The sequence below is a fragment of the Pyxicephalus adspersus genome, chromosome 7 (genome assembly GCF_032062135.1).
Source record: "Pyxicephalus adspersus chromosome 7, UCB_Pads_2.0, whole genome shotgun sequence".
In the NCBI taxonomy this organism is placed as follows: domain Eukaryota; kingdom Metazoa; phylum Chordata; class Amphibia; order Anura; family Pyxicephalidae; genus Pyxicephalus; species Pyxicephalus adspersus.
In genome coordinates, this window is record NC_092864.1 from 36,078,160 (window position 1) to 36,101,476 (window position 23,317).

At 39.7% G+C, this 23,317-nt stretch overlaps 1 protein-coding gene across 1 annotated transcript in view; it reads right to left on the bottom strand.

The window, feature by feature from the left end:
• LRP1B (LDL receptor related protein 1B) overlaps nt 1-23,317 on the bottom strand; it is a 500,403-nt gene that overhangs the window by 346,272 nt on the left and 130,814 nt on the right. Inside the window, 1 exon segment of the mRNA XM_072419083.1 lies at nt 263-463. Within this exon segment, the coding sequence (XP_072275184.1) occupies nt 263-463 (201 nt within the window).

Below are 23,317 nucleotides of genomic sequence, written 5' to 3' on the forward strand. Positions count from 1 at the left end.
AAAAAAACAAGTATATTTAGCATGCACTTTAGCATAGTGCATTTATGCAGATTTTGCATTTAAAAGGAACAGTATTTAAAAGAGCCATTCATCCCTCATTTGAAAAAACTGGAGAATTAACTTTAAAAAATGCAAAAAGAAACAAAAAAGGTTCTCTTCCTATATCCTGGCTTCCAGCCTCCTCATCTAGTCATATTTGACATTTTTTTTAAGACATTTTTAGGAACATCAAGTGAAACATAGTAGAACAAGTAGTAAATACCACAAATTTGGCCTTCATCAGATCCATCAGGACAATCTCTTCTGCCATTGCAGAGCTTTTCGGGCTGGAGGCAGATGGAGGTATCATTAGCACAGGGGAATTTGGGTGGTCCACACAAATAGCCTTCACAATTATCCTCATCAGAATGGTCCTCACAATCAATATCTCCATCACATACCCATGCATTGCTAATGCATCTCCCTTGGAAAAGAGAAACAACACAGTTATAAGAAGACAGCATTGGTTGTATGTTCATATCATTTACCCCCCTGTTTAGTATTACACAGCAATATTATCTAAAAAATGGCACTAAGCATACGGTTAAATACAAGCATGAAATACAAGTTTTTGAACAAAAGAAGTCAGCTAAAATATTGCAAGTGCTCCAAAGGAGAAAAGGATCCTTGCTATGTGGATGATATAGTCTGTCTGCATTATTTTAAAACACTCCCTGCATATGGTCCTAATGGCAAAGACTAATCCACCTCTGCCCTGGTTGTTTATTTTATTGCACGGTGAGTTTTTCACAGTGGAAATTAGCAGCTGCAGCAAGTCATATAGAGCCCACCTCATTTCCTACCCCATGGGCATCCAGCATCATCTAACCTATTTCCTCCCACCCCATTCATTTTTTGGCTTACAGTCCTTCAATCATGGAAGCCCATATATTTTTTTAGTAATGGCCCAAAGGCCTTTTATTACAACAATTTAAAATTAATAAAGTTTAAACATTTATTTAAACTTCAATATAACCATAAATTAAAATAACATAAATATAAAAAAACATAATTTAACATTTTACTGTATTAAACATTATATAGCAATTACCATTTAACGCTTACTGGTTGCTGGTCCTCGTAGGGATCTCAATTACCGGTGGTCTGCTTTACCAGAATAAGTATGTATATAACTGCTCCCAGCCGCCAAACCTCCCAGCTGGGGAACAACATAGCTTTTCCTTTACCCACAGTCCACCACCACAGGATTAAACCATAATCCACCAAAACCATGGAGACTCAACACCAAAGAACCCAATTCCACCATAACCTTACACCAAAAGAAAAAAAATATCTAGATATTAACCCTTTCCTAGCCTGCTCTTTCCGCCCAGTCATGCCGGCCATCCTCTATGCTCTTTTCTCACTCGCACCAGGCCTGACTTTATTCTTTCTTCACAACTCCACATGCCATTGAATCGGAACAAGAAAAAAGTTGTTTTTGATGTGCATATTTGTTTTGGGTTTATGATTCATTAGGTGTTTATAAAGGTATAAGCCCTATCATAATGGCACATTTTTCAACAAATATGTATCACTGTGTACCATAAAAAAATAATATTTATTCTATATTACATAGCAGCACTGCACATCTCTTGCAAGCCACTTTCTGCCTATATGCACTAAAAAAACTGTTGCACATCATAGGGCTGATTTCCTGACATTGGCACCGGACCATTACCAATGCTTGCTTATAGTGTCCTTTGGGATAGCATGCCAAGTGGCAAAACTAAACAGCTTGGAGACACCTGTTACCCTATAACTCTTTTACCTAATAATATTTGCACGAATAGGAGGATCATTTAAATGAAAGCTTAAATTATAAAAAATGATGTGACTTTAAAATACATTTTAAAAATGGAAAAGAATGGATTTCCATTTAGGGCATATTTAGACCTATGTGCTGCAGAAACACAGGTACGCTTCAACAAGCTGAGGCCATGTTGCACCATGTGTTGCATTAGGCAGCCTATTCACCAGAATAGACTGCTTAATGTCCCAAAAGTGCATCCCAAAAAATTCACACACCTTTTTGGCAGCAAACCACACTGGAAATTTGACCATGTTGCAACGAATGTGTGTTAAGAGGCTGCAGTGGGATACCATTAACAAAATAAAGCCCAGCATACATTAACACAAGTGTAGATGCATTAATTCCTATAGCACCTAGTCCTGAATAGGCTCCAAATGTAAAATATATGTTTATATCCTATCAGTTTCCCTTGAACATTAAAATATTCAAAGCAAACATAAAAGTACATTTTATGTTTGAAGAACACACTCAAAAGGATTGCACTTACTACAGAAGGACTCGATACAAAACGGGTCACTTATTAAAATATGGACTTTATGACAGCGGCTGTTCGCCCATGCAGGTACCAAGCAAAAATCCGTTGTGAATGTTCTATGAATGACATCAAAGGCAGCTGAGAATCCATTGTACGCGGGCAAAATAAAAACATCTCAACAGATACAACACTTTCCATCAATGATGTTATATAGCCCTAGATTGCTGAGCAGTGGTACCGCAGGAAGAAAAATGGTGCATAATATGAAACGGTAGGAAAAAAATTATTTTGCAAAGGTGTATGATATCTTTTTGTTACTATTTACTCAAATTGTTTTTAAAGGGTCAGCACACCTCCTGTGATAGCTCAGTTGGATGTAGATGCTGAAAAATTAAACTTGAACTGTATTCTCCCATCTGGGATTTGGGATGGGGGGGTGACTCTCTGGTGGGTTTATACTGCTGTTTATTTCCCCAAAAAGGAGATATCCTTTAAATTCATGTCTCAAAGACAGAACAGGGAGCAACATAACACCAAAATAAAAGAAAATCTTATCTTAGACTGTTGTCATTGAATTCTCCTCATCACCTGTTCAATGAACAATGCATAAGAAGGGTCATGGAGCTCACATGGATTACAGTGGCCTTGATCTCAACTTTACTGCCAGGAGATGAAAAAATCGAATAGGTTTGGAGTGTTAATAAATAGGAAAGAAAAACATTTTGAAATTTTATTTGATGCACTGTGACTGACTTAAATTGGGCTTTACAAAGTGAGTTATTTTCAGTCAATTGAGATTTGAGGTTTCGAGTGGTGGGATGATGTAAAATGCAACCATGCAAGGATAACTCCCCCAACACTGCATGTTAAATATTAGTTTTAATGATATTAAAGTAAACATAAATGCTTACCTTATTTCTCACCACCCTCCTGTACAATGCAAGACCATTGGTCCTGCATTGTACGTGATGAAGTTGGAAAGTGCAGCTGGAAGGAGATTAGGACAAAGCGAAGACTAAAGTAATTGTACTTATTACAGTCTCCACAGACAAAACATAAATTTAACTCATGGAATGGAGGGGGGCACTGCACGGTTTGATTTTGTGGCAGCCCAAAGCTGAGCTTTAAAACTGATCTCTATGTTAAATTTAACCCACCTCCCTCTAACTGACCAAAAAAAAATAAAATTCTTTTTACTGATCTAAAGTCATGGTCTTATGATACTTCATCCCCAATAGCACAACCCAGCCCCCATGTTTACCTCCATTCACAGAGTAGGAGTCCTTTTTTAGGATCCATGTCACTGCCTATATTACATGGACACCTGCTACCACGCAGAAGGGGATGTGATGTTATCACAAAGAAACTGTTAAAGAGTGACCAAGATGGAAATTAGGGGGCACTAGATCTGTGGTCCCCCACACTTAGAAATAGAGTTCCATGGGGCCTGGATGGTGGATCTGGATGATTGTGTCCTGTCCTGTAAAGTAAAACCCATAACAATGCAATAGATTCAAAAATACGCAAAAGAAAAATACTAATCAAATGCTCTGACATAGGATATTCTATGAAGTTAATCTCTATTTAATTGTTCCAGTCACATTAAAACACCTTTATTATGACACTAGTTGTTCATTCTTTCATGTCACACAGGCAGAGAGAAGAATTTAGTCTTGTTGACATATGTTTCATCTGCAATATCAATCACTGTACATCTCCAGTAAAAGAAGGAAAAATCCAATTGATTGTACTGGAAGTATCACATTTGAATTACAAATGGTTTTATTACACAAAAGAAAAAAAGGAGAGAGAGTAAGTAGGTTTTCCTCTAACAAAAGCTATTCACTGAAGTAAATCAGCTTAATTAAATATATTTTACTTCTAAGCATCTAGGAAAAGTAGAATAAAAAATTTAGCTTTGACTCCACTGGGGACAGAACTATTGGTAAGATTATTAATACTAAAAATGAAAGAGACTGAATGAGCTTTTATTTGACTCTGTTAAAGCAATCCCCTTTGTTTATTAAAGGCCAGTGCCGTCAAGTCTGTTATTTAATTTAGAGGTAGAATTCCATGCATGTTTTTTATATTTATCAGGAATATTTATCTCTCTAATGGTTCATTTCTTCAATCCTTAACAAAGCTACAGACAAGGAGTAGCCTTTGCTTAACTGGACCCACGAGTTACTCAAATATTCACCTAAATTAGGATTGATATTTAAAGGGTTCTATAGGCAGTGCAAGACCACTAAAGACCCCACCACTACCAAACCAAGAGTTTGAGTGATACAAGAAATCCATGTGTGATAAAACCCAATCAGGTTAGAAACATGGCAGCCACCACTGCTTGCTCTTTAAGAAACAGGTTCTTGGGCTTTTACTCTTACCCTTGCTTGATGACTTAGAGATTCACTGATCAAGGATACTCCAGAATCTGGTAAAGTCACAATTCCTGAGCAGTATATTTGTCTTATGATTCTCTAACTAACAACAAGGACAGGAAGGAACATACAGCAATAATAATACTGTCAGAAGTTCCATTTGTTGCCCAATAGCTTTTTATCCCAACTGCCCCTTTTATTTTCTGTCACTGTATCAGGAGGTGAGGGAAAATGTCCACAACAGAGATATAGAGAACACTTCCTAGCTTTATTGAAGACAAAATAAAACATTTTTGACCATTCAAGGTAAAGTGGAAGTTCCACCAACCCACCCAACAAGTAACACTTACCTATCTGTCTTTCTGCCTGAGCAAATAGCAGCTGGTTATGACGAGCAAGCACTTGATCTTTAAATGGCAAAGCCAATCAAACCAGTCTGTGAGACATGAACACGGTCATGTATGGAAGGGCAAGGGTAGCATCCTCCTGGACAAGCTACATTACACAACATTGGGACTTTAACTGGGGAGACCCTTGCTATGTCAAGGTGGTGAGGGAATAAGGACTGCTTAGTTTTACCTTGATGGGGGGTAAGTAGGCTATCATCAAACACCGTCAACCTGAACTGGCAAATGTCTTTTTAAAAGAACACAGCAATTGCATACATTTCAAAGATCAGCATGCCCATGAACTAACAATTCAAGAAGATCACAAATTGCACCTTACCTTCTATATGTATGATTTCCTAAAAGACATTACACAGATTTTTTCTTTGTTAAAAGATGGGCCTTTTGGCTCTTTCTAACATCGAGAAGGTGATATTTTTGGATATTCAGAACATCAATACAAGCATGGCTATTTGCAATTCTTGTAGGTCTAGCCTATCACTGCTGAAAGTGCTGAAGTTATGTTTTTCCTAAAAGCTCTGTAATACATCATGAAGGACCCTGAAGTCGTGGGTGTTTGCAGATGCCTGCTGGTCCTCTTCCAGCAATAAAGCAGCTACATGAATTTATCTCCAGGTTCCACTAAATTAATTTAGGATGAGAAATGTTTGTTTTAAAGGGAAATGCTAGTACTTTTTTAATAAGTATACCCTTTATGCTAATATTACAATATGTATGTGAAAGTCATTTTTAACAATAATTGTTTTCATTTTTTTACATCAATTGATTATTAGATTGTCCCTGCAGTATTTTTTTGAATGCAGTGTCCTTCATCTTCCCTGACTGTCATATTGTGAGACGTAAAGAATGATACATAAAATGTATTCTAATGTTTCATAGCTGACTGAAGTATCAAATCAAAAATCTAGTCTTACTTTTATATCTGATTGGTGGAATGACTAGTTGGCTAAAGCTTAAGATGGTTGCAAAGTAAATGCATTAAATGGCAAGGAATGATTCTAGTTATCCCTTAAAGCAGACCTATCACCAAATGTATTACATTATATACAACTTTTACAAAAAAATTGTTTGTTTGCAGAGGGATTGTAAACCTTCCACCTATTAAGGTAGTGTCATTTTTTTTTTTTTTAACATGCTGGATAAAGCCATAAAAAATGTGGAGAATATAAATTGTATAGGGTTAAAAAGAATTAAAAAGTTTATAAAGAGCGTTATATTGGAGCATTCCCTAAACATTTTTTATACGTGGAATGTACCTTTTTTTTACAGTTACAAGAAAAGGATAAACTGCAGCTTGTATGATTTAATGCAAAGTTTCAAAGAACTAAAAGAAACAAAAAATTGATTTCTCTCCAATTGCTGCTTCAGTGGGTTTGTAAAGCCAGGTTTGGCTTGTATATTGTGTCAGGTCAATTGCCTGGGAAGTCGCATGGGACACAGACAGATAGGAAAAGTGTACTCTAAGGCACAATTAGTCTATATACAACTCAGACATTTGAGATGAGCAGCAGAAAAGAAGAGATTTTTGCAAACACAGCAGCCACTTCCACTACGATAACATGACTTGCAAGGAAAGTCCCAAGCAAGGCTAACTACTTCCCAATCACACAGAGCAAATGTTGGTGTAATTAGTGCAGTCCCTTAAATGAATATTCAGCATTCTCATTATTGCTAAATTGCCTACTGGCACCAAAGTTTTCCCTTAACACATCCCATATGATGAAAATGGTAATTTAATTGAATAGGCTTTTTATTTTCATTCCAATATGTTTATTTCGATTGAAATTATGATAATAATGGGAATAATACATTCTATTTAACCTTTAAATAATTAAAGGGAATTTTAAGTCTTTTCTATTATTTTCTTCAAATAAATAATGTAAAGAGTAATAAATGAAAATTGTAAAAGGCACCAGTTTGAAGTCATGCTATAAAAACTGTGTATCATTAAAAAATTGCAATTTGTTTCATTAATTCCTGCATTTATCTTTTTTTTCTAACTTGTGAATTAAGCCTTTTTCAGCCTTTTTCTATTTACATGCGCTTGCTCCAATGTCAGCTGCATAATATTGCTCTGATTAGCGTTTGTGACAATAATGACAATGATCAGCATCATTTGCAAGCAGTGTAAAAATTCATCATTTACCAAGTGACTTTAAAAGCAACAGTAAATACTACATATTTCAGTTCTCTGGTTTCCAGAGAACTTTATACAGTGAGGGTGAGTAGTTTCATGTTTTACTTTAATGGTCAACCATATCTGCACAGTGTGTGTTGGAAGTACACTTGTAATCTTATTCAGGGATTGTATAGCCTTAATGACCATGGTGGACTATGAAAGCTTAATTATCACCATTAAAGTGGTATAAAAGTCCATCATTTATCTAAGTAATTTTAGAAGCAACACTAAAATGTTACACTTTTCAGAGTAGAAAAGTTTTTTCTTGGGCTTTTTTTGCTCATGTATGTAGAGGACATCAGTCTGAACACCCAGTTACCCGGAAACATTACAAAGCCAGAGTGAATAGTTATGTGTTTTACTTTAATGGTGGACCATATCTGCATAATGGGCCTGATTTATTAAAGCTCTCCAAGGCTGAGGAAGATCTAGTTGAACCTTGCTGATCCAACAAACCTGAAATAGATCTTGTCCAGAATTGAAAACATATGCTTTCAAATCATTTTGCTAAGAAATCCATTTCAGGTTTGCTGGACCACCCAGCTTCACTGATGAAAGTTTACCTTCCTCGGCCATCCAATGTGTGTTGAAAGGGTCATTGCAATATTATTCAGATATTGTATAGCCTTAATGACCATGGGGGCCATAAAAGCTTTATTAGCACTGATTATAATTAATGCAAAAATACATAATTTATCTAGGCAGGAGCAACACAAAAATGCTACTCATTTAGGACTAGAACATTTTTACAACTTTTTCTGTACACAGAGGACAAAAATCTGAACACCTAGTTGCAAGAGAACATTACAGCAGAGGTAAGTAGTTGCATGTTTCAATTTAATGGTGGACCATATCTGCAAAATGTGAGTTGGAATTCAAGCACTGTATGAACTTACCTAACAACAGTGCTTAAGAAGATGCTAATCCCTCAATCAAACAATATAGCTAGGGGGTGGCTTGGCGGGCGCACGTGATGGCCGCTTGATTTCTGTGCTCTCCTGGCCCTGACTGCAATCCACCCATTCCTGGGCTCGTACTCACCCATTCATGGGCAAACAACGTAAGGCAAGAGTGGGGAGGTTTCCCCCCACCCCGGCATCGCAGCAGTTCCCTGATCAGCCCTCTATACAGGCTTTTATCACGGATCCCTCGTAGGCTCCCTCCTCAGCTTCCAAGATGGCGACAACTCCCTCTCCTCACACGTGGCAATGGGGAGACCGGGACCGGATCCTGAAACCTACAGACCGGGGACCACAGTCGTTTACTCACCTAAGCAGCAGAAGGGATTCTGTGTCTTTCTCCTCCCGCGATCCAGGGTCTCCAGGATCACCAGCATTGGATCCGGTCAGTCCTACAGACCTCACAGAGGGAAATCCTTCCCCTGCAGCTTCTCCCTTTAGGGACACAGCACGGCCATCAGACTCCCTGGGTTCATCCATGGGAGAGAGGGTACCTGCAGCCTTCAGACAGGGGGTCTCCTTGCCTGCCCATAGCACACCTGCAGGGGGGTCCAGGGGGGCTTTAGCACCCAGTCCCCCCACATATGCTTCAGGGGCCCCCTTTCAGGGTGGGGCTTCAGTGTTTCCTGCAGATGCCATGCTAGGGGATTGTACCCCCAGGGACGAGGGGGCATTGTTGGACCCATACGAGAGGGGTGAGAGGGGCCGCCCTCCTATAGAAGTCTGCCCCAATCCCCCTTGGCAACAATATCTACAATCTCTACCTACCAAAGAGGATTTCCAGAAATTAGTTGCGGAAGTTCAAGCGACATGTCGCACTGAAAATGGGGGCCCACACACTGACTTGCAATCTCTAGCTGGTAGAGTAGATGATTTGGAATGAAAATGTCCATCGGGCCAAAGAAGACATCACAGCCCTTTCACACAAAATCCACAGAGCCTTTAGAACCTCCAGGCAACCTGGCACGGCAAGCAGACCCCGTGATGTTGCCACTTGGAGGATGCTGAACTGAAAGACGAAATCATGGCCACTGCCAGGAATATGCGCTACCTTGAATTTGATGGGGCTCCCCTTCAGCTATATCAGGACCTATGGTGGCATACCTTACAACAGCGCCCCTTACTACAGCCATTGTTGACTGTCCTTAGGGACCACCGTATTCCGTATAGAGCCTCTCGGCTCGCCGTGAGGGGAAAACATCCATACTATGGTTTCCGGAGGATCTGACTTCCTTCTGCAGACATCTGGGGATAAACTGCCCGAGACTCCCGGGATGGGAGCAGGAGGAACCTTTGGGCCAACGCTCTCCCCCGTGGCAGATGGACGTTTCTAGGAAGAGATCCAGAGGCAACCCCCGAGAATCTGTGTCTCCAACTGATCGACCTTCTGACCTGCACCACTGAAGAAGCAGGCAGTTTCTTTGAGACATTATCCTGCTTACCTATGGTTTCACGATTGTCATGATGATGTTGTAGCTGCCTTGCCCTACTGCTCTGTTTATAATGCTATTATGTCTTGCTGTTAAAATGACCAGGTTCCTTAGCTGCTCTGGGAGGACTTGGAGCCCCACCTAGGTATACCTGGGTGGGGTCCCGGGTCCACCCCGCTGCCATAATTCTGATCGTGGTCGGCACTGGCCGAAACTAAGATGTTTTTTGTGTGGTTTCTCAGTCTCTATCTTGTGGTCTACTGCCCCTTTGGGAGGATGTGTTCACCTGCCAGGCAAATTTGTTCCCTGTTCCCCTGTTGTAGGTGGCAGGGACCGGCGGGTGTTAGATCTTCCTGAGAGAGTTTAAACGTATGTCCCCGGAAGTCATCTTCCTGCAAGAGACTCATTTTGATAGTTCGGGCTCATTTAACTTTGCCTCTAAACTCTACCCTCAGGCCTATATGGCTAACTCACCTTGTAGGAAAAGAGCTGGAGTGGCTATGATCCTGAAAGACTCCTTCAAATTTACATTGTCCAATTCCATAATTGATTCGGAAGGGAGATATATTGTCCTGAATGGCACCTTGAAGGTGTTTCTATTACACTGTGCAACATATACGCTCTGAACCTGGGTCAGACTCAATTTCTTGACAAAGTACTGTCACGCCTTAAAGATTTTGACCATACCTACTTGGTTGTGGGAGGAGATTTTAATTTGATATTCTCCCCCACTCGGGACAGACATACATTGATCCAATCTCAGCCTCCTGTGCAGGTGTCTAAACAGTCCAGAGTATTCAGGCAATTGATCAGAAAACACCAGCTCTACGACAATTGGTGGACTCACCACCCCTCTGGGAGACAGTTCTCCTCTTACTCCCCTCCACATTGTACTCACACTCGCATTGATCACCTTTTTACTAACCTTCTTCTACTGCAGAGTAGTGTCTCCGCTGGGATACATCCTATTACCTGGTCAGATCACGGTTGAATGACTTCTTGCTTAAACATAAGGGTACCAAATCAGATCTTGCCACAAATTTAAAACAGTATTTTAGTGAAAATGAAGGTTCAGTTGCTCATGCCTCCACGCTTTTAGGAAGCACATAATATAACCTGCAACGTTCTGTTACAGCGCTGGCCGTAAGGTCTGTGGAGGCGAAATATACAGCAAAACCGTCTTTAGGTCTTCTAAGACAGCTAACCACTCTCCGTTCGAAGCTAAGGGCTCTAGAATTGAGAAAGGTCGATTGGATGTTGCAGAAAACCGGCAAACTGTACTACAAGGGTAATAAGGTGAACACCTTGCTTGCCCGCAAGCTAAGAGATATGCAGCTAAACTCCACTCCTGTGGCTATTAGGGATAAGAGCGGGATGGTGCAGTATGATTCCTCCCACATAGCTACCTGCTTTGAGGCTTATTACTCACGTCTTTTCCAAGACCTCAGACCTCTCTGGGTAAGTCGCTACAGCCGAAAATAGATTCGTATTTAGAGCAGGTGGTCCTTCCTCAGAACAAATCAGAATACCTGGAGCAACTTAATAGTCCCATTACTGAAGAGGATATCGTATTATCACTCAGTTACCGTCCTCCAAGGCTCCAGGTCTGGATGGTTTGCCCTATTTGTATTATAAAACATTCTTGCCGGAACTCTCACCACATCTTTTAAGTTTATTCAATGATTTTTTTAAAGGGTAAACCGATCCCGCCACCTATGATGGCTTCCCATATTACGGTGATACCAAAACCAGGCAAGGACCCAATGGACTGCTCTAATTATAGGCTGATAGCCCTCTTAAACTCTGATTTGAAAATTTTTACAAAGATTCTGGCCTCTAGGTTATCCAAACTCCTTGCCTCTCTCATCCATGGAGACCAGACAGGCTTTATACCTTATAGACATGCGAGTTATAATACTAGAAGGGTGGTCAATGGTATTGATATTGTCAAGAAATGGAAAACCCCATCCTTAGTGTTCAGCCTAGATGCTAAAAAGGCCTCTGACCGCCTTAGTTGGCCTTTTATGCTTTCCACTTTAGACAAAATGGGTTTTACTGGACCCTATGTTAAAGCGGTTGAGTCCTTGTACACAAATCCGTCAGCCTCGGTCAAATTGCCCCATGCTTCCTCTGTAATGTTCCCTATCAAGAACGGGACAAGACAGGGTTGTCCATTATCGCCCCTGCTCTTTGCCTTATGCATTGAACCTTTAGCAGCCTGTATCCGGTCCAACCCAAACATACACGGTGTGCTTATTAAGAGGCAGCCGTACAAACTGTCTCTGAATGCAGATGATGTCCTCCTGACTCTGACTCAGCCAGTCCCCTCCCTCCCTAATATATCGAAAGAATTACAAGTATATGGTGAGGTGTCAGGTTTTAAAGACAACTCCTCCAAAACAGAGGACTTACCCCTTCCTTCTCCGGAACTCCGGAAATTACAGGACTCATATTCCTTTATTTCGAAGGAACACTCCCTCCAATATTTAGGGACCAAATTACCTCCACATATAGTCAAATATATTTTCACAATTTCCCACCACTGTTCCGTGAGCTAAATAATCTTTTAGGTAAGTGGAAAACTCACTGCTGGGTAGGATAGCTTCGGTTAAGATGATGCTCCTTCCCAAACTGTTATATCTATTTGAGACATTGCCAGTCCGAGTGCCGCCCCAAGTTTTGAGACTGATTTTTTGCAATTTTTTTTGGGCCTACAAAAGAAAGAGTGGCTAAACAAATAGTCTGCACAGCTAGAGAAGTGGGAGGGATGGGAGCTCCAGATTTAAATAAGTATTACTTGGCGGCCCATTTGCGGCACCTATTGCTATGGACTTCCCCTTATCCCTCTAGTGTAGAGAATTAGAGGAGGGTTGGATATCCCCTATAGACCCCAATTCCATGCTTTAGAGCTCCTCTTTTTTTACTGGCAGAATCTGACTTAACAACGCCTATAGTGTTTACGAGGAACTTGTGGAGGTCTTGCAAGAGCAAATATGGTCTAGTATCGCAAGCTTCGAGGTTAACCTCCATAATCTTCAACCCACAAATACCAGATAGTCTCACTGGGTCAATGTCAGGACCCTGGCGGGAAAGGGGTCTTTATCAAATCAGACACATACTACACCCAGTTGAGAAGAGACAGCTCTCCTTCACTGAACTACCTGATAAGGTGGAATTACCTCATACTTCCTTCTATGCCTACTTACAAATTAGACACTATATTTTGACACTCCAGCTGACTGCCAAATTCCAGACTCTGACCCCCTTTGAGAGACTATGTACAGAGGGCCCCTACACCAAGGGAGTTGTTTCTACCATTTACCTCCTCTTGGATAATTCGAAGCTCGGAAGCCTGCATTACTTCGGTTATATGCTTAAATGGGAGAAGGTTTTAGGCCGGACCTAAAATCCAGAAGATTGGATAGATATTTGGGAGGCGGCACATAAGAGCTCTATATGTACGCTATATAAAGAAAACTTGTATAAAATTATACTCAGATGGTATCATACACCGGCTGTACTTCACCAATTGTATGCTAATGTTGATCCTATATGCTGGCGGTGTGGGAGCCATCGAGGCACATTAGAGCACACATTTTAGTTCTGCCCTCTTATCCAGGTATATTGGTCACAGGTTAACAACCTACTATCTGATGTGACTCAGCAACATATAACATTGGACCCTCTCACCCATCTTTTGGGTCAACCCTCCCCAACGTTACCGAATTTTTCTCGTAAACTGGTATCCCATATTTTAGTGGCAGCTCGTACATTGATTCCTACCAGATGGAAGTTGGTTTTACCCCTTCCATGGAGAATCTTTATGCACGGATCCAGGAGATCCGCCTTATGGAATATCTCATGGCCCTTATTAGGAACACAGTGGACAAATTTGAGATGGTCTGGGAAGCTGGGGATCACTACTATGCTAGGTTGCCCGGTCGACCCTTGGACCACTGCTTGATTGACAATGTCACACTGCCCAGGCTCTGTTTTTCCCACCCACTCTCATGCTGCTCAGGTAATGTGTTATATTTAGGAATTGGTTATTGTTTTCCTTGGAAGCTGTGTATGTTTCGATACTGTTTCCTGTTTTTTTTTTTGTTTGTTTTTTTTTTTCCTTGTACCTTGTTAAAAATTTCTTTCAATAAAAATACAATTAAAAAAAAAAACAATATAGCTATTATCTTTAGACAGCTTGAGGGGATAAGCGTACACTTTTCTGGTTGCCCCCAGGACTTGGGTATGCAAAGGATGGTGTCTGGGGAAATTTGGATTGATAGGACCAGACCAGACGGGATCAAAAGGTAGTCAGAATATTAAGGCAAGGTAAGAAGTAGGTCAGTGGTGAGATACAATGGTAAATCTTCCCCCACAGGAATTGGGTATGCAAAGGATGGTGTATAGGGAAACAGGGATTTCTTCAGATAGTACAGAGGGGAACAGATGCCCACAGGACAGAGATCAGGGACAATTCATACAGCTTTTTTTATAATGTATTTTAATCACTGGTCCGAAACAATTAATTCTGCATTTTGTACACTGTACTTTGTTCTTTCCTTTATAACAAGATAATAATGAGGGATTATGAAACAATAGCATGGATATTGCAAGTTGTCACTCCTGAATACCACCCTCTCCATTTCCAAAAGTCCTTATTAATTTTATTCAAACAACTGATTTCTGCTAGATGATAGATTTTATTTTCCTGGTGATGGTCAGCAAATTTTATCTAAAGCAGCATCTACTTTAAACCATCATTTAAAATAATCTAACAGCTACAGTAATCTAATAGAGTAAGTCAAATAATTACTGTCATCCATGGAGCAGTCATCTGATCTGCAGTCTAACCCCAAGACGTTAATGACATAGATAAATTGAGTCCGACACCATGACTCATATTGGACATGACTGGCTGTCTTTAATCCACACTGTGCACCCGGCTTTATAAAGCATTTTTTTCATTTAATTCAAATTACTCATATTGATTTTTAAGTGTGCTCTGTAAAACATATGACATTTAGTTATTAGAGAGAAAGAGGCATGTAAGAGTGTTTTAGAATTTTATTATGCAGATATGCATTTAGCTCAGCCATCCTGACGCATCACTGATCCCCTCTTACCTGACATCTCAATTAGACCGAGAGGGCAATCAGCAGGCAGAAGACAGCAATGAGCCTAATGGCTGATTTAAGAGTGAGCTGGTGCCAAGTAAATTGCCTATATCCCATAGCAAATTGGTGTTATTTCCACAACAACATCATCCTATTTCTTTAATGTATTTTAGGAGTACAGAATGGAGAATGTGTTTGTTTTGGTGCGTCTTATTGCCCTAATGAAAACAAAGTGCACTTTTTAAATGAAGGCGAAAAGCCACCGCATGCTGCTGCAAGAGCAATATATCAATGAATTACGGCAAGGCCTCAATGAAAATTATGTTATCACTGTGAAGCCACATGTGCTCTGATTTGTATTGAAACATAATAAGCATGTATGACGTGCTTACAGATTTTTTATGCAATCATGGTGTTACAGAACAATATTGCCATACCACTATAAAAAATACAGTATACCCCCAATATAAATAACAAAAAAAAAAAAAAAAGAAAAAATGAAATGCAACCCCATAAAATGAAGAAACACTTTTAAAGGAAAGCAAAAAAAGCACATTTTCTATTGACACGACAACAGCTAGGTGACTGTTGACCTCAATTCACTCATGAAATCACTATGAGCAAGGGGGTTGCTTGATCAAAGAGCATGCAATCAGATAGGTAAGAAAGTAAATCCCAGTTTTCTACCTGACTATAATCGCCCCCTATGAGATTTATCTCTCCGCTCCTCCAATGACCTACTAATGACTTCCTCACTCATAACCTCATCACACGCATGGATACAAGACTTCTCTAGAGCTGCCCCAACTCTCTGGAATGGTCTTCCTCGTCCTATTCGGCTTGCTCCTACTTTCTATATGCATTTAGCTCAGCCATCCTGACGCATCACTGATCCCCTCTTACCTGACATCTCAATTAGACCGAGAGGGCAATCAGCAGGCAGAAGACAGCAATGAGCCTAATGGCTGATTTAAGAGTGAGCTGGTGCCAAGTAAATTGCCTATATCCCATAGCAAATTGGTGTTATTTCCACAACAACATCATCCTATTTCTTTAATGTATTTTAGGAGTACAGAATGGAGAATGTGTTTGTTTTGGTGCGTCTTATTGCCCTAATGAAAACAAAGTGCACTTTTTAAATGAAGGCGAAAAGCCACCGCATGCTGCTGCAAGAGCAATATATCAATGAATTACGGCAAGGCCTCAATGAAAATTATGTTATCACTGTGAAGCCACATGTGCTCTGATTTGTATTGAAACATAATAAGCATGTATGACGTGCTTACAGATTTTTTATGCAATCATGGTGTTACAGAACAATATTGCCATACCACTATAAAAAATACAGTATACCCCCAATATAAATAACAAAAAAAAAAAAAAAGAAAAAATGAAATGCAACCCCATAAAATGAAGAAACACTTTTAAAGGAAAGCAAAAAAAGCACATTTTCTATTGACACGACAACAGCTAGGTGACTGTTGACCTCAATTCACTCATGAAATCACTATGAGCAAGGGGGTTGCTTGATCAAAGAGCATGCAATCAGATAGGTAAGAAAGTAAATCCCAGTTTTCTACCTGACTATAATCGCCCCCTATGAGATTTATCTCTCCGCTCCTCCAATGACCTACTAATGACTTCCTCACTCATAACCTCATCACACGCATGGATACAAGACTTCTCTAGAGCTGCCCCAACTGTCATTTGCAATCCCTATTTAATGTACAGCGCTGCGTAATATGTTGGCGCTATATAAATCCTGTTTAATAATAATAATAATAATTTATTAGCTTATAGTTCATACTATACTGCAGTTTTGCAATACAGCTTTGTGGTCGTAATTGTCTCCCCATCCCTTCATTCTGCCATCTTTCCTTCCTTGCAGGCTTTGGGTATGGTTACTGCTTCTGTGTGCCAGCTTTAACCATTGGATTGACAGCACTATAAAAAGCAGCAGCTTCTAACAGGTTTTAAGCACTGAACCATATACAACAAGGAAGCAAATATGAAGTCACAGCACATCTCCAAGACTTTTCTATGGCTGCCCCCACTCTCTTGAATAGTCTTCCTCTTCCTGTTTGGCTTGCTCTTACTTTTGAAAAAACACTTAAAACCCATCTTTTAAAACTTGCCTCCCTCTCTTCTTCTGTCTCCTAAACTCTCACTAGTCAGTCACCTTCCAAAATACCTCCTCCTATTGTGTGCTACCTTCCCACCTCTTAGATTGTAAGCTCTTCTGGGCAGGGTCCTTTCCTCCAGGGTCATTGTTTGTATTTGTCTGTCATTTGCAACCCCTTTTTTAAATGTACAGTACTGTGTAGTATGTTGGTGGTACATACATACTGTATATTAAAATTTTTAATATAATATTAATAATATGAATCTAGTATAAAAAAATAATTTTGAAAGGAGATTTTTTTGTTTTTATAAGTGCATTGCTGGGTTGAATAGCAATTGATTTTAAAATCCTTGCAGAGTTTAGCTTTGGCAGAGCTAAAGAAATACAATACAAGCAATACTTGCAAAACTTTTTTCATGATTCAGATTTCATCAGAATTCTTGTACAAAAGGAGACAAAAAGGATAAGCTAGAAAGAACATGGATAAAAATAAAAAAAAAATGCAGCCCCCTAATCTAACTTTATGTTTATGGCGCATATCAAGCAACACATAATCTGGATCACAGAGATATGATAAGCACTGTAAGACAGCATGATACAGATATATTTTGTTTTCTGATCTTTGTCATGTGTATACCCAGATGGCAATATTCAAACTGCACTGATACGCACATGACTGAATAGGGGCAAGTCTCCCGTGATTCACTGACACTAAGAAATGATACAATATTTATCTATAACTATAAGGGTGTTATTAACCAGCCTGACCCCACAAGTGACTCTTGGTTACTGTTTACAGCTCCAATATGGAAAGATGTAGTAAAATGGGCTACTGACTCTGCAAAAAGAAAATAGAATTCTCTGTAAGGGAAAATAATGGGATGGAAGCTAAAGCTTCCTTCTAGAGCGAAGGTAGATTTACATGATCAGCAACATTAGAATATTTGTAACCTAAAAAATATAACATTTCGTAATATATTATGTACTTGCAATATTACTGTCACTTAAATAAACACTATCATTTCAACAAAAAATTTTAAAAAAAATTAGATACCTTTAAGGAAGAAATAATATACTTACCTTTTTGGCAGCCCATATCTTCTATCATCTCTTCATTAAAGTACCATAGGCTCCATCAGATCTTTTGGCAATAGACACAGAGGTACATGTTGTCAAGTTGAAAAAGAAAGACTCTATTGAGTTCAACCACAAGGTAAATAAACATACTAGAAAACTTGCATATTCTAAATAGATACCTATACAAGCATGTGATCCAGAGGAAGGCAAATAATGATAAGGTAAGAATCAATTTATTCCAACAGGAGCAATCCGTTCTGATTTCCTAAGAAAATCAGCTATTTCTTTAGAGCAACAGTGGGGGACACTTCCTGGTAAGGCCTCCCAACACAAGATGTGGTTGTTACTTCTGACCCTTAATGATGTAGGGGACAGAGTGGGAAATCACAGTGCGAGGCGGGGGGCCATGAATTTGACACTTCCAAAAGTTTTGAATGCTGAGGATTCAGACAAACCTTACAAGGCTTCAATGGAACAAAAATGAGACCTTGCCCATACAGGGGAAGGCAGCATGCTTATACCATTGCAGGGATGTTTTTTGTGACAACTAGGGAAAATCTTCTTAATCTTCATTGAACTTGGTTTGAGTTAAATGCAAACTAGAGTTTACCTTAATTTTGACAAATGTCTTACAACTATGGAATGGCTGTTAGTCCCTTGTTAAGGTGAACAACAGACAGTAGCAGGTGGCTGGCAAGGTAAGATTCGACTACCTGTGTTTCTTAACATACGCAAACGGTAGTAGGCATAGGTTACAGTGTAGCTTTAAAATGAAAATGTATTGTATTGCAATTGAATATGCATTTTTTGGGTGTCCACATTACTAACTGCACAGCATGGACATTTCCTTCCTAGTCGTCCAGTAACTAGGTCTTCTTAGGATCCACAAAGCAGACTGAGGCAGTGCCTGGCAAAGCATGTGCAGGCTGGGTAACAGGAAATTTGGAATAAGAGCTAGGAGAGGGTTATATTTGCTCAGAGATAGACTTTAATTCTGTACCGCTCTGTATTAAAAAAAAAATCTATCTGTATGTGGCTATGTCACTTTTCTTAGATGATAATGAGCCATTCTTAAAAAAAAAAATCTCTAGTGTAGGTGACAAAATAAGTGGGATCTTGAGTAAAATGCTACTGAAATGCTTGTCACTTCTCTCTAAATTCTACATCATCAAAGTTTTCATCTACTAACAGGACTTGTACAGAAAGAATAATGAATACCGTGCATTAGAAAAGGTCATGGCTACTCAAGTGTTCCACTATAAGTTTAAGAGGTGGAAACCCACCTTGGGGACCTTCAATGCAGCCATTGCTGGAGCACATAGAAACAGAACATGGCTGAAAAGAGCCTGCGTCATTAAGTCAGCTTTACCTCTGGACTTTCCTTTTATGAATGGGCATACTGGGTCCTCTCATGTGCTGAAAATGCTTATTTGGATTTCACTGCGCATTGTGAGCTTGCAATTAAATTTCAAGCTGCAGCAAGAGAGATAGATTCTCTCCCATTTCTTGGCTGGAGGATACCCAGCATCATTTAGTACCTTTCTCCTTAACCTTGCTGCTCCTGGCCAGCCCCTGCCAATAATTGTAATTTTTTAAGTTTAAGGATTTGCCATTATATGTGGGCATTGCTACAGCTTCTGGTTTTCAGGAAGCTGTGCACAAAACCCTATTAACCAGTTCCATTAGTCATGATCTGCTTTGCAGTGAATGGACCCAGTGATAATGTAACTGGATCTATATAACCCATGTATCTATATATATAAAATTGGATGTATGTATGTATGTTCCACCATCATTTGAAAACGCATGGACACATATCAACCAAACTTGCTAGACATATGACTCAGACTCATGTGAGTGCACCGCTGATCTTTGTATAGCCCTATGCTATATGTCAAAGCTATATTTGGTGATCACTGGGAAAGGCATGGAGACATTTCATCCAAACTTGCTATGTTCCACCATCACTCGGAAACGCATAGAGACATTTAAACCAAACTTGATAGACGTATGACACCGCTGATCTTTGTACAGCGCTGTGGTATATGTCAGAGGTATATAAATGTATATTAATAGTGTGTGACTGTGCGGGGACATTACAGTGTCAGCTCCTCTGTATAGAGAGTGATGGGTCTAGCTCAGTGTTTCATTGTACAGCACTATGGTATATGTCAGAGCTATATAAATCTGTACATATAAAATTGTATGTATGTATGTGTGTATGTATGTGTGTGTGTATGTTCCACCATCACTCGAAAACGCATGGAGACATTTCAATCAAACTAGCCATACATATGACTGAGACTCATGTAAGTGCACCAGACATCTTTGTACAGTGCTGTGCTATATTGTTAGAGCTATATTTGTAATCAGCTAGTTTTAAATACAAATTAGTTATTTAACATTCATATTAGCATTCTGTTAAGGGGTAAAGGAGGTACCAGGAAGGGATATATCTATGCAGAATAAACTTCAGCGGCCACATGCACAGCACCAGATTAGCAGTTCCCTCCGAATAGGGATTAATTCAATTTAAAGCAGCCATGATAGAAATATGGAAACTGACTCTGCATTCCTCTTTTTAAAAATGCATTTTGCCCAAAAGTCACATGATCTACAAGAGACTCAAAGCAAAACGCTAGAGCAGAGGCAGGCAAACTCCGGCCTTTAGGCCGGATACGGCCTAGCTAGTATTCCAGTCTGGCCTAATGCCCCCCTAGTTATTTATTGTTGGATCCCGCCTAATTGAATTGTCACGTTATCGCGAGTTCCTGCAATATCATCGATATCATGGAGTTCCTGTACAGTAACCCTCAATTACGATGCCTAAAGAGCAAAAAGTTTGCCGACCCCTGCGCTAGAGGGTTAGCACAGCAACCAGGCAAGTTGCATTTAAAAACAGGTCAGCAATCATAAAATTCCATATTCCATCCATTACAGGGTTCATTGCAGCCCTCACAGGTAAAAAATGGTTTGTTATAAAAAGTGTTATGGTTGGATAAAGTTTGCCTTTAAAGGGCAGCTTAGGGCAAATATATAAAATACCCTTTTTGGTGTATATACTTACTCCATTAAAGGTCTTGAACTTATATTTTAAAACAACGATCGTAATTGTCCAAACTTGCTGCCTCACGGTATCTGAAAGTGGAAGTGATAGAGCAGAGGAGTGATTCCTGGCAATGATTGGGGGAGTAGAGGTACATAGGTTGGATTTAGGAATTATGCTGGAGTTTGCTGCACTTTTGGTGTTCACTGTTCACCAACTTCATGAGCTAATGTGAATATTTGTGGCAAACATAAAAGGTGGTATCTAGCTCCCTATAAGTCTTTTACCTTGCCAAACTCTTCATTAATGATGATTGTCAGAATACCAGCATGAAAAGCCACCAGTCAATTGGAAAGTTGCCTGCTGTGTATTTAGTAATTGGCCATGAGCTGGACTTTTAATATGAATAGTAGATAGTATGCCCCACCAACCAATTGTGACACTCTACACTGATTGTCTTACCAATGGGCTCCATTAGTCCAAGGCTTGCCAAAATAGGTTTGCGGCAAATGGGCTCAGTTAATGTATTTAGCCGTTAGCAAACCACATTTGAGCAAGTTTGCCCATCACTAGTTGAATTGCACAATAGAGAGAACTAACATGATCACCCCCTATGCAGTACATTTCAATGGAAATGAAAATACCAGCCAGTGGGCAGGGCAGTGACACAGCATCTGCAGAAACATGCTATTGCTCTGTCTGCAGCCATTCCAAGCAGTTGGATTGTCAATGTACAAGAGTATGTATTCCATTATAGCTACCATAAGGCATATAGAACGGTGCTTTGTGTCTGCATTGTACATGAGCTATTTAGCTTGAATTTCTCTTTAAGAACTCGGCAGGACACATTTGTGTTGTGAAAAGCCATCGCATTGTGCCACCTTCTGAGACAGGAACAGTAACTGAATTAAAACATACTCTGGCCATTTGTGAAAAGCCTGAGTTATTTACTCTATTTTAAGTATCACTAAAGAGGAAATACATCTCAATTATATTTCAACTTTATGGGAGCATTACCAGCTGTTCCAGTTACAGCCAAGCAATTGTCAGGTAAAATTTATGCTTGTTTACTTGGTATTTTTCTTCTGAGATCTGCAAATGTAGCACTCTGTATGCACGTGCCCGGGGGTGCCCAGGTGTTGTTCGTTCCAGATGGTAGTCCAACATGAACCATGGCACAGCAATGCAGATTGTTTAATGCGTGTGGCGAAACAATGAAACAGAGCGGCTCCCAAGCAACGTGACATTTCACACAAAGTTGTTTCCATTGATGTCAGCGTGGCCACATAGGAATATCTCAGCGGCAGAAGTATTTCAGCCATAACTAAGGAGAACATATGGATTGTGTAGCTGTCTATAGGCCTGTATTACTGTGGGCCTATAGACAGGCCCACAGTAATACCCACAGTAATGCCCACAGTAATTTCCCAAAGCTATGGAAACAAATAGAAATATGTATTCAAAGCCTAAATTCAAGCAGCAGCTAACTATAATGATAATAATAATAAATGCCTTAGGATTTGTATTTCTGTCCATTCATGTCTGACATTTATACCTGCTTGGTAGGGCAGGAGACCTGATTTTTTTCTGCTGTGGTTGGGTAGAAATTACAGGTCTTGTCCCTTCTCCTGGCTGTAATTGGACAATGAAATAAAAAGTATGATGAACTAATCTTTCTGCACTTTACTTTTAAATCTGTATCAAGTCCACCTTTACTCATTAGTTTATAGGTAAAAATTTTGGTCAAAGGGGTTTAATTAATTTCTCTCTTCACACTTTTCCCAACCCTTTGCTGATCAGTTTGGAAGTTATATGTCCACGCCAAGTTTAGCCAAGTTGAATATATTGCTACTTTCTTTGCTACTGATGACTTTTATATTTAACACCAATTTTTTATTCCCCATATATATGGCAGACAGTCTGTTTGCCACTTCACAGGTCATCAGATATCATTTGCTACTTTGAAAGTGGAGGGGCCATGGGCCAAAATGAGGATAAATATAATCCATAGTGATGTCACAAACTGTCTCTCAGATGAGCTCCTTATCTAACATTCCTACCATAGTCATTTGTTAAGAACCAAGTCTTAGGCCACTTTGGGGGAGCCAAAAGTTTTGCCAGTATGTTTTTGGGTTGTGAGAAGAAAGACATACAAACATTAGAAGAACATACAATCTCCGTGTGGACAGTGTGCTGACTGAGATTCAAATTGGGAACCCCAGTGTGGTGTGATTACCACTATCCCACTCTACAATTTACTCTATTCTAGTAACAT